Source organism: Bufo bufo, chromosome 2 (assembly GCF_905171765.1).
Source record: "Bufo bufo chromosome 2, aBufBuf1.1, whole genome shotgun sequence".
Taxonomy (NCBI): domain Eukaryota; kingdom Metazoa; phylum Chordata; class Amphibia; order Anura; family Bufonidae; genus Bufo; species Bufo bufo.
In genome coordinates, this window is record NC_053390.1 from 574205447 (window position 1) to 574219087 (window position 13641).

The following is a 13641-nucleotide window of genomic DNA, read 5'->3' on the forward strand; positions in this document are numbered from 1 at the left end:
ACATGCCACTGAAATGAGAGGTGAATGTCGGCTACTAAAGTGCATGAGAGTGAATAGACACGCTACAGTGGAGAAGCTCATGTCCAAAATGAACTATGGGGCTCCCAGAAACATGTAAAAACCAACAGTTCAGCAAACTATACGCCGTACGAAGCTCCGAACTAGACAGTTGGTCACTGGACCTCTGGTATCGAAGTTGCATCTGTAGAAAATACTTTTTTCACTGCAGTATCGGAATTGGACCTCTGCTTGGCAAAAGGTTGCCTTCTCTGAGTCACGTTTTCTGCTTCATTTTAAGGATGGATGTTGGTGTGGCATTCTCCGCTGATTTGGGTATGAATTCACTGATTCAGATCACCTACACCAATACATGCTAATTGTTTTCCGTGGAGCAGTTAGGATCTTCCCGCAAGACAATGTAACATGTCACATTGCAAGTAATGTCCGACATTGTTTTGAAGAGCATGAGCAAGACTTATAAGTGCTACACTGGCACCCTAATTCCCCAGACAATTGAGCATCTGTGATACCACGTCTATCATCATGTTTGCTTCATGCATCCTTCCCACACACCTCCAGAATCTATGAGATGCACTACAGTCAGCATGGCTCTAGATACCTGGACAACCTACCAGGACCTCATAGCCCATCTAGCTGCTGTCCATGCTACACACAGAGGTTACTCTGGATATTAGCTGGTGGTCATAATAATGTGACTTGACAGAGTTATGAATATGTGGTTACTACATAAAAAGCAATGTAAATAAAGTTCACATGTATGAGAAACTAATATTTGTTTAATTAGTAAGTACATTTTTTGTGTGCCTTATCTTTGTCCTATCACCAAATCAAAAAATAACATTGTGTAACTAAGTCTACAAATGCTGCTTTTAGGGGATGTGTCATAGGCACATAGCCATGTAGAAGGAGGTGGGCAATGGGAGGAGGAATTTGGAACTTTTAGCAAATGAAAAGTGTGAATATGATTCACGTTAATTCCTGGAAAGGTTTGTGGAAGGAAGTGTAATATGGCTACTGCTGGGAAAGTAAGTCAGAGTTCTTAAGTGTTTATATTTTCTAAGATTTTTTTTTAAATTAATAGATGATGTGAGAATATTTAATGTTACATTGCTTCATATTTTACATCTAAAATGTTCTTATTTAATGCAACTGCTTCTCTAAGCCTACTTCCAGTTTAATGTATTGACTGGATTTGCAAAACTGAAAAGCACTTTTCCACTAGCATTGAATACAGAAGACTAGTACTTTGCTAATTCTGTGAGTTCTGCTAAAAATGCATTACTATTACATGTTTGTAGATAACTTTGTGGGATCATAACCATGGATTCCTAACGTGAAGTGGTCATTCTGCTCTGAAGAACATTTGAACTCTCTAGTATAGATTTTCTCTTTTAGAATTCCCAAAACATATCACATGATATTTAACCATTACAGCTGCTCTCTTTGGAGTGGAAGAGTGTGGTGGTTTCAACCTATGGAACCAGTCTAGGAACATATCACAAGTGAGAATATGCATTGAAAAATGCAAAATGTGCATTTAACAACCAATGCATCTAAAATAAAAACAAGAATGTGATAGTCTTGTTTAAAAATATGTCACCATTTTACGTATACAGCTCCTATGAACACCTATGTGTCTCCTTAGTGGCAGACTATAATCCCAGTGTGAGGTTTCATCCTTGAGCCGTACATTACTTCCTTCCTTCTGCCTCCCTACTATTCATATGTTAGAAAAAGATAACAGAGGGTTTTTAAGATTCTACATGAGAAAGATTGAGGGTCATACTTGGGTTTATAGTACCTTATAGATATATTTTACAATCCAGCTCATATAAAGTAGGCATTGCCAAGTTCTTCTTTACATACTGTAATTGTTTTTAATTGTCTCAGAATTGTAGGCAGGATTTCCATCCTTCAGGGCAGATTCAGTTTTGTACACCACCCTACAGCAGTCAAATACTCTATCAAGAGTTTCTTTGTGTTCAGGCCTCATGAATCTTTTTAAAACGTTATGAAACACTGCAGGCAAAATTTTGACACTGTGCCATATCGATTGGATGTCCTTACTAACCCCTATGTCCTTAGAAAATCTGTACAGTAACACACCACGGTGGTGCCACCTGTTGACAATTTACTGAATAGCAATCTGTTGTCTAAAGGTATTTTGTCTTTTTTTTTAAAACTAGATACAGTTCAAGCTCACCATATTTGTGGTGTCCAGTGCACACCAGCAATATCAACCCAAGCACCCCCCCACCACCACAATTTGGCTACATTATGTAGGCAATTATCAATGTGGAGGGGTTAGAAGCACCTTATGGACTCATATGCTAAAAATACCACATTCACATCTATGAAAAAAGGTTACAGCTATCCCATTAAAACTTGTGTTTGTTGCAGCAACATGTATGTTGTATATACTGTTATTTGTTTGAATTGCAAACAGCAATATGTAGGTCGTGCATCTCGACCGCTAAAGAAACGCATTAGTAAGCACATCACTGGAGCGCGTCTATATTCAAAGAATTACAACCACAACGTGTCAGGTGTATGACAACATTTTAAAGGCAGGCATCAAGGAGATATTAGTAATTTTTCAGGCGATAGACATTTAGAGGGTTAACAAACCCCAGTGTGGAGGGGGCTGGAAAAAAAATAAAACATTCGTTGACACATGAAGCGTACTGGATTTTTAAACTGGATTCAGTGAAGCCCCATGGCATGAATCAACGTTCAGAATTGGTGTACGGTTACTAATGATTTTACAGTTTGCTGTCTGATATATGTGTTACCTAAAATCCTGTTTGTTTTATTTTTCCATTATTTTTTTCCTACCCTGTCACGGCATCTGGTGTAACTATCATTATTTAGTATCCTCTGAGTTCTATTACAATGAAGGAGTCACCTGACTTCACAGTTTGCTGTATGATATATTGAGATTTTCTTCTGTGTTTCATCCAATGTCTTGCTTTTTTTAACTCCTTCCCTGCCACGGCGTCTGGCATTACTATGATTAATTAGCATTTCCTGAGTGCTGTTAAAAGAGAGAACTTTTATGATTTCAAAGCTTGTTGTATGATGTATATGGATTTGCTTCTGTGTTTTATCGAACATCCTGCAGGGTTTTTAACTCCTTCCCTGCCAGAGAATCTAGTGAATTCATCTTTATTCAGTATTCCCTGGGTGCTGTTACAGGGGAGGAGTCACACATATGCAGCACGCCAGACCTGCAGGGTATTGCGAAGTGAGGTCACGTTATGGGAAATCGAGGGTTACTCACTGTATTGGAGAACCCTGGGCAGGCATGCGGCAGTGAAGGAGAGGTAGACACAAGTTCCTCTGGGGCACACTCTGTATGTAGGGACCAGGCCTGATGGTGGATGAGGTGCCCTGGATGTTGCAGGTGTTTTGAGTGCCGGGGGCAAGGTCCCTTTAAGGATCGTGACGCCAGTGCCTGTAAAGGTGGCACACCGATTTATAGGAGCAGTAATTGAGGTACACAGATGATATGGTGAACCAAACGTTGCTTTACTTGGAAAACAGTTCAAACGTTATACAGAGATGATGATGCAGTTCCTTATATCAATGTTCCACAAGCAGGCTTACATTCAATAATATGGCAGGTATAATCTTGCAAGATACTTGGAGGGTAATACAATTAATGCTTCACAGCCCCGGCTGCACTATCTCCACAGCTATTCTGGCTGGCTGTATCCCAAGGCCCGGATGCCTAAATGCTGGCTTTAATCCTTGGTAAAAATAATCTTCCTCCCGTATTGACCCTTGCTTTTATCTTATAATACTTCTGCCCATCAGCTTACTTGTCTGAGCTGGTTGTATTGTCCTTGCTTTGCTGGAGGATAACTGCAGGTTTCTCCCAGGTGGTAGATCCTTCTTCTGGGGTAATCTTCTGAGCTAAGCTTAGACTCAGGAACTACAGGCTGACTAGGATACTCTTCTAGCCACCTGGACTGAACTAACTCTCCCCTGTCTGGGCCTACCTATATATACTTAGTGCTCTCCAGCTCCCTCTAATGTCTAGGAGGCTAAACTACTCCCTAACAGGCCTGACACCCAGATAACACAGGGAAATGCATATTAAACATCACAATAATGCAAAAGACATGTTAACCCGTGTGGAGTGCCCACCTTTACCTAGTGGGACACTACATACTACAACGTTGCCCGTCCTCGGCGCAACATGGAGGGGCCCTGCCCAGCTGGATACTGCAGCCTGAAAGACAAAATGGAGAACAGGCCTACACAGTAATCACCACATTACAGTTTCACTGGAATATGCGGTGAAAAGGGGCGTCATTCTCTTCTCTCAGGATAGTATAAGGGAACAGGGGCGCTGACCTGGTGCAGCGTATCAATAATACCAGGATAGTCCATAATAAAACAGTAGTCCCATAGAAAGTGTAGAACAAAATAAGTTCTTGGAGGCTCAGAGAACAAAATGAGTCCGTACCCAAGGCTTGTAGAGGGTTAAACAGGGGTTTCCCGTGAGGGGCCACCTGGGCCCATAATGTAGTCTACAAATCTCACAGGTGGGTGCCCCTTGGTAGACCGCGTGGACCTTCTGACTGGCGGAGATTCCTCCTGACTTGGTTCAGGAGGATTGGAGGAGTCCACAGGCTCTGGTTTTAACCGATTTCTATGTACAACTTGAGAGCCTTTACCTTCTCTGGAGATTTGGTAGATGTGAGCCTCAGCGTTAGGAATGGCAGAAATGACATAGGGAATCCTTTCCCATTTGCTGTCCAATTTACTGGTTCTATGGTTGTTCTTCAACCACACCAGGTCTCCCAGAGCTAAGGGTTCCGCATGAGCAGCCAGGTCATAGTCTCTTTGTTGTCGTTCCCGGGCATTTTCCATGCGTTCCTGAATGATCTCTTTGGCATTGAGGAGACGTCTTTGGTGCTCCACTACCCAATCAGTCTTTGGAAGTGGGTTAATGACATCAGGCACTTGTATATCTAGGGAGTGATCAGCAGGCAACCTCCCTTGACGGCCGAACATCAGATAGAAAGGTGTGTAACCGGTGGAGCAGTGAATTGTGTTGTTATAGGTATACATGAGTTGTGGCAGCAGAGTAGGCCAGTTACCCCTTGTCTCAGGGGGTACTGCTCTCAGCATTTCGATGAGAGTTTGATTCATCTTTTCACAGAGTCCGTTACCTTGTGGATGATAGGCGGTGGTCCGGACTTTCTGGCAGTTATGCAGCAGGCACATCTCTTGGAACAGCTGTGACTCAAACGCAGACCCTTGGTCGGTGAGGATTATCTCTGGACAGCCGTAGGGCAGAAGGAAATACTTCCAGAACGCCTCTGCTGTAGTCTTAGCTGTCAGGTCTTTCACAGGCACTGCTACGACAAACTTAGTGAAGTGATCAATAATGGTCATGGCATAAGTATACCCTGAGCGACTCGGCTCCAACTTCACATGATCAATAGCAACAAGTTCTAAAGGAGTTTTACTTACGATAGGATGGAGAGGCGCCATCTGGTCATGGTGTTCAGTTCGCCCCACAGCACAGGCATTCTCGGCACCATTTCTCAATATCATTTCTCATCCCAATCCAATAGAATCTTCTGCGAATGGTTGCCTCAGTCTTCTGCACGCCGAAGTGTCCGGACTGGTTGTGATACATTTCTAGCACCAGCCTGGCATCTCGGCGTGGTAGGAGGATTTGATATATCCTATCACAGGACACTGGGTCCAGGCTCCTTCTAAGCAACAGGCCTCTTTGAAGGAAAAGTAGGTGGCGATGTCTCCACAGTCTCATCAGTTCTGGGTCTGCACTCTTCCTGCGGACTCTCTCAGGAGTTCACTGGTAAGGAAGTCGAGCAGTTCACTGAGGACTCTACTTTCAGACTGGAGCTTAATCCACCTTTCTTGGTAGCCTCTGGACTCAGGAATATCTGGTGAGGAAGGATCAGCAGCAGGATGGTTTTCAGTGCGGATATTATCCTGCTGGGAAAATTTATTGTAGAACGCTGGCATTTCCACTTCTTCCCAGGCATCTTTTGGTTCATCTGGGGCTTCTGTAATGGGTAGCCGAGATAGGGCATCAGCATTGTCATTGGAGCGGCCTGCCCGGTATTTCACAGTGAAGTCATAGATGGCAAGGCGGGAGGCCCATCTTTGTTCCAGAGCCCCCAACTTGGCTGTATTCAGATGCGCCAGGGGGTTATTGTCCGTGAAGGCCACAAATGGCGTGGCAGCGAGATAGTCTTTGAACTTCTCGGTCACAGCCCACACTAAGGCAAGAAACTCCAGCTTGAAGGAACTGTAGTTCTGGTCGTTCTTCTCAGCTCCCTTCAGGGATCTGCTGGCGTGGGCAATTACCCTCTCTTTATCTTGCACTTGAGCCAACACAGCCCCCATGCCTCTTTTACTGGCATCTGCGTAGAGGTGGAACAGCTTTTGATAATCTGCGTAACCCAGAACAGGGGGTTTGGTCAGCTTCTTCTAGAGGAGCTGGAAGGCAATCTCCCGTTCTTCGCTCCACTCAACAGGAATAGGAGTCTTTGGACTCTTCTTAGGGTGCCCCCTCAGGAGTTCCTGGATTGGATCCGCAATTTGTGCGAAATGGGGGATGAAACGCCTGTAATACCCTGAAAAGCTGAGAAAGCTTCTCACCCCTTTTACGGTGGTAGGAGTAGGCCAATTGCGGACAGCAGCAAGTTTATCAGGATCAGGCTGTACTCCTTCGGCACTGACAACGTGCCCTAGGTATTTTACCGCTGGTTTCAGCAGGTGGCACTTAGATGGCTTGATTTTGAGGCCATATTTGGTAAGGACTTGGAACACTTCCGCCAGGTGTTCTAGGTGGTCCTCATACGTCTTGGAGTATATAATGACGTCATCTAGATATAACAATACGGTTTCAAAGTTCCTATGGCCTAAACAACGTTCCATCAGCCGTTGGAATGTCCCTGGAGCGTTACACAGTCCAAACGGCATGTAGTTAAATTCAAACAGGCCCATAGGTGTAGTGAAAGCAGTCTTTTCTCGATCTTCTGGGGCCATAGGTACTTGCCAGTACCCACTAGTTAAGTCCAAGGTGGAGAAATAGGCTGATGACCCCAGGGCAGTCAAGGACTCCTCTATGCGTGGTAGTGGATAAGCATCTTTGTGGGTGATTTCATTGATCTTTCTGTAATCCACGCAGAACCTTATACTGCCATCTTTCTTTCGCACAAGGACTAGGGGCGCAGCCCAGGGACTGTGACTGTCCCGGATTATATTAGAGTCTTTCATCTCTTGTATCATCTCTTTCACAGACTGATAGGTAGTAGGTGGTATGGGTCTGTGTCTCTCCTTGATAGGAGGATGAGAGCCAGTGGGTATGGTGTGTTTGATTACACTGACCTCTCCGTAGTCCGTGGAGTGCTTGCTGAAAGCCTTGTGGTGCTCTTTCACCAGATTCAGAACTCCCTCTATTTGCTCCTTCGGGATGGATTCGTTCCCCACATGAAGTTCTTCCCACCAGGATACTGTAGAGGCGCTGGCAGGGGCGCTGCTGCTCTGTGTGGTCTGGAACGTCTCCGTGGCAGGCAGATGGATCACATCCTGGAAAGACACTTGGAAAAGCTGAGTAACGGGGCAGTGCTTAAAAAGAGTAACGGGGTGATCACCAAAATTAATTAAACGGACAGGCACTTTACCTTGGGACACGGTCACCAGACTCTTGGCTGCCCGTACGAAGGGATGATTCTCAATATGGATGGGTTCCACTAGGGCTTGATAGTCCTGACCCTGGATCCCTAACACCGCACGGCACCACAGGATGATCTGGGAATTTGGAGGCAGGATTACTGGCCGGTTGTCCCGGATCCGAACAGTACAAATTTCCCCTTTTTTGTTGGCGAACCTTTGTTGAGCGCACAGCACGCTGATAGTCTTTTGAATGACCCTTCTGGAAGCAGGCGAGGCTGAGGATATAGTTTGATTCAATGCTTCAAGCACTTCGGAGTAACAGTTTTTAAGGACATTAGTCCCTAGGATCACAGGGTGTCCTCCTTTATCTCCTGCTTGTACCACAATTACACCTTGCTGTGGTAAGGTGGCCTCTCCCACCTGAAGAGTAGGTTCCCAGTACCCATGGACTTTCACTGGCTTACCGTTGCTGGCAATGATATCTAGCCAGGACTCTGGTGGCTGGGTGAGGAGACTTGGATCCCAGAACTTGTCAAAGACAGGTCGTTGGATGGTGGTGACCTGTGACGTATCCAGCAGGGCTTCAAAGGGTATCCCGTTGATACATATTTAAATTTTCGGACGGGATCCCACGTTTTTAGGCATCCAGCTTGGATCCTTTGGACCTACTGTTCTACCTCCCGAGGGGCGGTCCTCTGCCTCAGGGGTTGCCCGTTTAACTGCCAGCACATTGATTCAGTATGTCCATATTTTTTGCAATCTAGACCGATAATTTTGCCGTCCATCAGGTTCTTTTGGGTAGACATCACTATATGCAGGTGGGAACCTTGGAGGAAAAGGGCCTTCATCTTCCAACAGTATTGGTCTTTCCCACTCCTCTATTTTCTTGCATACTTTCTCTAAGCTCAGAGTGAGATGGTTCACTTGCTCCATTAGTGCTGCCACTACATCTGCTACTGGAGCCTGAGTGGCTTGACTGACTCCAGCCGGCCCCACATTGACAGTCTTTGATTGACAAACCTGAGACTCATGCAAGGTTGCTGGCCCTGCGGCCGGGTTTTGGCCTAGAATGCTGATGGCCAGCTCTTTAAAGTCCAAGAATGCACAATTGGGATGTTGGGCTGACAGCATCCTCAGTTGGCCCTTTAAATGCTCCGTACTTATACCTGCAATGAACTGTTCTCTAAGAGTCCTGTCCTGATCCTCAGCTACCTTGGGGTCCACTTGGACTACAGCCCTCAGGGTCTCTTGCAAGGACAGAGCAAAATCGCGGAGCGACTCCCCAGGTTGCTGCTTCCTGCTGAAGAATCGCATTTTAACTTCGGACACCGTTCTGGCCTCAAATGTGGTGCAGAGGCGATCAAAAATCTGCTCCAGGGTACTCTTTTCAGAACGGGGCCAGGACATGACTTCCCTGCGGGCGGCCCCTTCTAACTGAGCTAGGAGGATCTCCATTTGTTGTTCAGCAGATATAGGATAGAGCCGGAACAAGGCCAGTATCTGGTCCCTAAAGTCCTTTAATTTATGGGCTTCCCCTGAATATTGTGGAAACCAGGGGGCCCCAAAATAATACGCCATGGTTAATGGCATCAGGCTTGATGCTGCCGCGGCGGCAGGTGCCCTATTGTCAGTTGCGGGCACTTCAAAAGGCATTTCTGGGCCGCCTGCCCTGCTCCTTCAGGTGCGGACATAGTGTTACTAGGTGGGTATGGCCCTTTAAATGACAGCGGAGCGGACCAGAGTCCCTTTTTTTTTTTTTTTTTAAAGTAAAGTCTCTGGCTGCTAAGGGAGGACCTTTCCCGGTACCCTAGCAGGGGTCGGAGCTGCTCCGGTATAGTAATCAGAAGGGGGCCGGTGAAGGGTAAAGTTAGTACTTACTCAGGCGGTGCTCGCTCCAAGTCTCGCGAGATGCGTGGCTACGTCAGACGGGAGTCCCACGTTCAGCGTCAGAAGGTAGGCGCGGCCTCTTGCAGCTCCGGGATTCAGGTAGGCGGTACTTTTTCCTGACAGGGCGGCATTTCTTCCTCCTTGCAGGCTGGGCGGTAACTTCACCTTGTCCTTATTCACGCCAAACGAGTACAACGAGGCGCACTTTTAATCTGGTTAAGTTAAGCGGCCATCTTTGAGCAAAACGCTGTCTATTCACTGATGGCTTTACAACAGCAAAACAGTCCACAAAAAGCACAGTTTCACACCGCAACTTGGTACAGTTCTCTGGCCCAGCAATTTTCAATAAACAGTGGGGCTTAGTCACTTTTTAGGTGGATAATGGCACACAGTTTTCTAATCCAACAATGGCGCTGATATGATCGTATCCTGTTCGTGACGCCAATTTATGCAGCACGCCAGACCTGCAGGGTATTGCGAAGTGAGGTCACGGTTATGGGCAATCGAGGGTTACTCACTGTATTGGAGAACCCTGGGCAGGCATGCGGCAGTGAAGGAGAGGTAGACACAAGTTCCTCTGGGGCACACTCTGTATGTAGGGACCAGGCCTGATGGTGGATGAGGTGCCCTGGATGTTGCAGCTGTTTCGAGTGCTGGGCGCAAGGTCCCTTTAAGGATCGTGACGCCAGTGCCTGTAACGGTGGCACACCGATTTATAGGAGCAGTAATTGAGGTACACAGATGATATGGTGAACCAAACGTTGCTTTACTTGGAAAACAGTCCAAACTTTATACAGAGATGATGATGCAGTTCCTTATATCAATGTTCCACAAGCAGGCTTACATTCAATAATATGGCAGGTATAATCTTGCAAGATACTTGGAGGGTAATACAATTAATGCTTCACAGCCGCGGCTGCACTATCTCCACAGCTATTCTGGCTGGCTGTATCCCAAGGCCCGGATGCCTGAATGCTGGCTTTAATCCTTGGTAAAAATAATCTTCCTCCCGTATTGACCCTTGCATTTATCTTATAATACTTCTGCCCATCAGCTTACTTGTCTGAGCTGGTTGTATTGTCCTTGCTTTGCTGGAGGATAACTGCAGGTTTCTCCCAGGAGGTAAATCCTTCTTCTGGGGTAATCTTCTGAGCTAAGCTTAGACTCAGGAACTACAGGCTGACTAGGATACTCTTCTAGCCACCTGGACTGAACTAACTCTCCCCTGTCTGGGCCTACCTATATATACTTAGTGCTCTCCAGCTCCCTCTAATGTCTAGGAGGCTAAACTACACCCTAACAGGCCTGACACCCAGATAACACAGGGAAATGCATATTAAACATCACATTAATGCAAAAGACATGTTAACCCTTGTGGAGTGCCCACCTTTACCTAGTGGGACACTACACATATGATGTGGTTTAGCAATTATCTTATGTATATGTATTTGGGGGCATTGCCCCAACATATATGCTATGACTAAGGGCTGCATTATAGTCTGAAATGCGTTAGTATTAAACAATGTACACATCTGGATTTTAATTATTGAACAAACAACGCTTATGATATTACTACTACTGATGGCTGCTGGATGCTCTGCTTGTGTAACTATTGGATTCACTGTATTTGGGAGTCGACCTAGTATTTCCGTGCAGCTCTGCATTACGCAAGGAGTGTTTGAGGAGATGAGCTGTGACTGGCCTTTTTATTGTGTCCAGTGTCTACCCTAGAATAATCTTCCAATTTATGCTCAGAATTGCTCATTAACATTCAATGCATGATTATGCAGTATATTATTAGGCATATAACCTTTATAGGAATCCATCAGAGTAATAGAAATCAGTGAAGATGCCATATCGGTCATAAAAACATTTCCCGGTCGGTTTATAAACCAAAGATACACATTAGAAGCCGAAATTTGGAGTGAATCAAAATGGAGCATATAGCTTCAGATAATATAAACTGAATTAAAAAACACTGGCTCTTATGTTTTATAATCCTGCAATTGTTGACAAAATGTGGATAAGGAAGATAAGTAAATGCTACTCTTGACTTTTGAATATATTCAGTTTTAAATTATTTCACTTTCAGGTAATCAAATGTAAAGCTGCGGTGTGCTGGGCACCTAAACAACCGCTCAGCATAGAAGAGATTGAGGTTGCACCACCAAAGGCTCACGAAGTCCGCATTAAGGTGATATTTATACTTGAAAACCTTTATTACAACTGCTACTTACTTACCTGTCCGGGCTTGCCTCTTACCTTCCTCTGTCTTGTGATTTTATACTGTGATACCCATCTGATTCGGACTTTGGCTTGGCTATTATAACTACCCTCCATCCTCTAATTTTGTACTGTATTTTCCTCCCAGTTTTGACCTATTCCTATAAGACCCTTCTCTGTGTGGTTGTGTCTGTCTGTTTTGCACTTAGCAGAACAGAAAACGTTGACTAGTTGCAGACTTGTTGCTTAGGGCTTGCACTGCAAGTAGACAGGGAAAGTGGGTTAGGTTACAGTCGGGGCTCACTGTGTGTGTGTTTCCTGCCTACAGTGCTGACAATAAGTATTTGGTTAGAAAAAACATATTCCAAATCTACTATGGATGCTCAGTAGTTCTAAAATTGACATATTACCCAAAAGTATGCTTTTACAGCAGCAAGTATAGAGTTATGGCGACCTTATATAAATGATTATAATCACAAATACTGATATTACTAGCAGGCACCTTCGTTTTATGTTCTGTGGACTTTTAACCTCCGGTTTAGTGGGAGTCCCAGCGTCAGAATCCCACCGCTATTAAAGGTTCTTGCAGTATACCGACAGTTTATCAGCTGGGAATACCAGTGCTGCTTTCTTCCATAATCAACACTATAGGGGCACATTTATTAAGACTGGTGTTTTAGACTTTAAGTAGATGTGCAGGCCTCTACATAACTTCAGCGTATCTGTAATATCTTTGCTGCACCCATGCTTGATGTGAAACCGGATTATGTACAGGAGAAGCATGAGAATTTGTGGTAATCCACATGGTGAAAATTTTAAATCTTATGTGTTCCTACAGATTGTGGCTACTGGAATTTGTCGTTCAGATGATCATGTTATAGAAGGTGAAATAAGTGGTATAAAATACCCTCTAATCCTTGGCCATGAAGCTGCTGGAATTGTAGAGAGTGTTGGTGAAGGAGTAACAGATTTGAAACCTGGTAAGGCTTACAGGTATAATATGAAGGACTGTAAGCATAATGGTAAAAAGTTGCCATTGAAGTATACCTTTGTGTGAGATTGTATTACTTCTTCAAGTTACAGTAGCTAAAATAAAAACTGAAACAAATTTGTGAATAGTTTTGATTAGTGATATTCTAGCATTTTGTGTCTACTGGTACCATGAAGATCTATGTTCTTTCATGGCTACAGACTGCAGCCTGTATGTCTGATCCTGCAGACATAATCCCGTCAGTCTGTCACTTACTCCTTGCAAATACGCACTCTTTAGTAATGTATTCATTTAAAATTATCTTCCCAATGACTGACACCTGTATCTGTGTCCATGCTCATACAGAAAAGGCTGTAAATCATTGATTAGGACTTCCCAGTAGACCCATAAATTTTAAAGAGGACCTTTCACTACTCTACAAACTAAAAACTAACTATATCAGTGGGCAGAGCGGCGCCCAGGGGTCCCCCTGCACTTACTAGTATGTCTGGGAGCCGGCTATGAGCTGTGCGCTGCGATTGGCTAGCGCTGCAGCAAGGGACACGCCTCATACAAGAAATCACTCCAGTACAACAGAGGGAGCGCAGACACCGGAGCCTATACCGGGCGAACGGAGCGGTGCCCAGACATACTAGTAAGTGCAGGGGGACCCCTGGGCGCCGCTCTGCCCACTGATATAGTTAGTTTGTAGAGTAGTGAAAGGTCCTCTTTAAATAATTAAAATCTATAAATTACAGTTTTTGCGGCTCGGGTGCGGACCCATTCACTTCAATGGGGACGCAAAAGATGTGGACAGTACTCCGTGTGCTGTCCGCATCCGTTGCACCGTTCCGTGGCCCCGCAAAAAAAAAATA

General features: G+C 44.9%; 1 protein-coding gene across 1 annotated transcript in view; it reads left to right on the forward strand.

Annotated features, from left to right (window-relative positions):
* The first annotated feature begins 926 nt into the window (after nt 1-926).
* LOC120989840 (alcohol dehydrogenase 1-like) overlaps nt 927-13641 on the forward strand; it is a 120749-nt gene continuing 108034 nt past the window's right edge. The window contains exons 1-3 of the mRNA XM_040418196.1: nt 927-1046; nt 11666-11767; nt 12635-12776. Of these exons, the coding sequence (XP_040274130.1) occupies nt 1029-1046; nt 11666-11767; nt 12635-12776 (262 nt within the window). The 5' untranslated portion in view covers nt 927-1028. The remainder of the gene's footprint in view (nt 1047-11665; nt 11768-12634; nt 12777-13641) is intronic.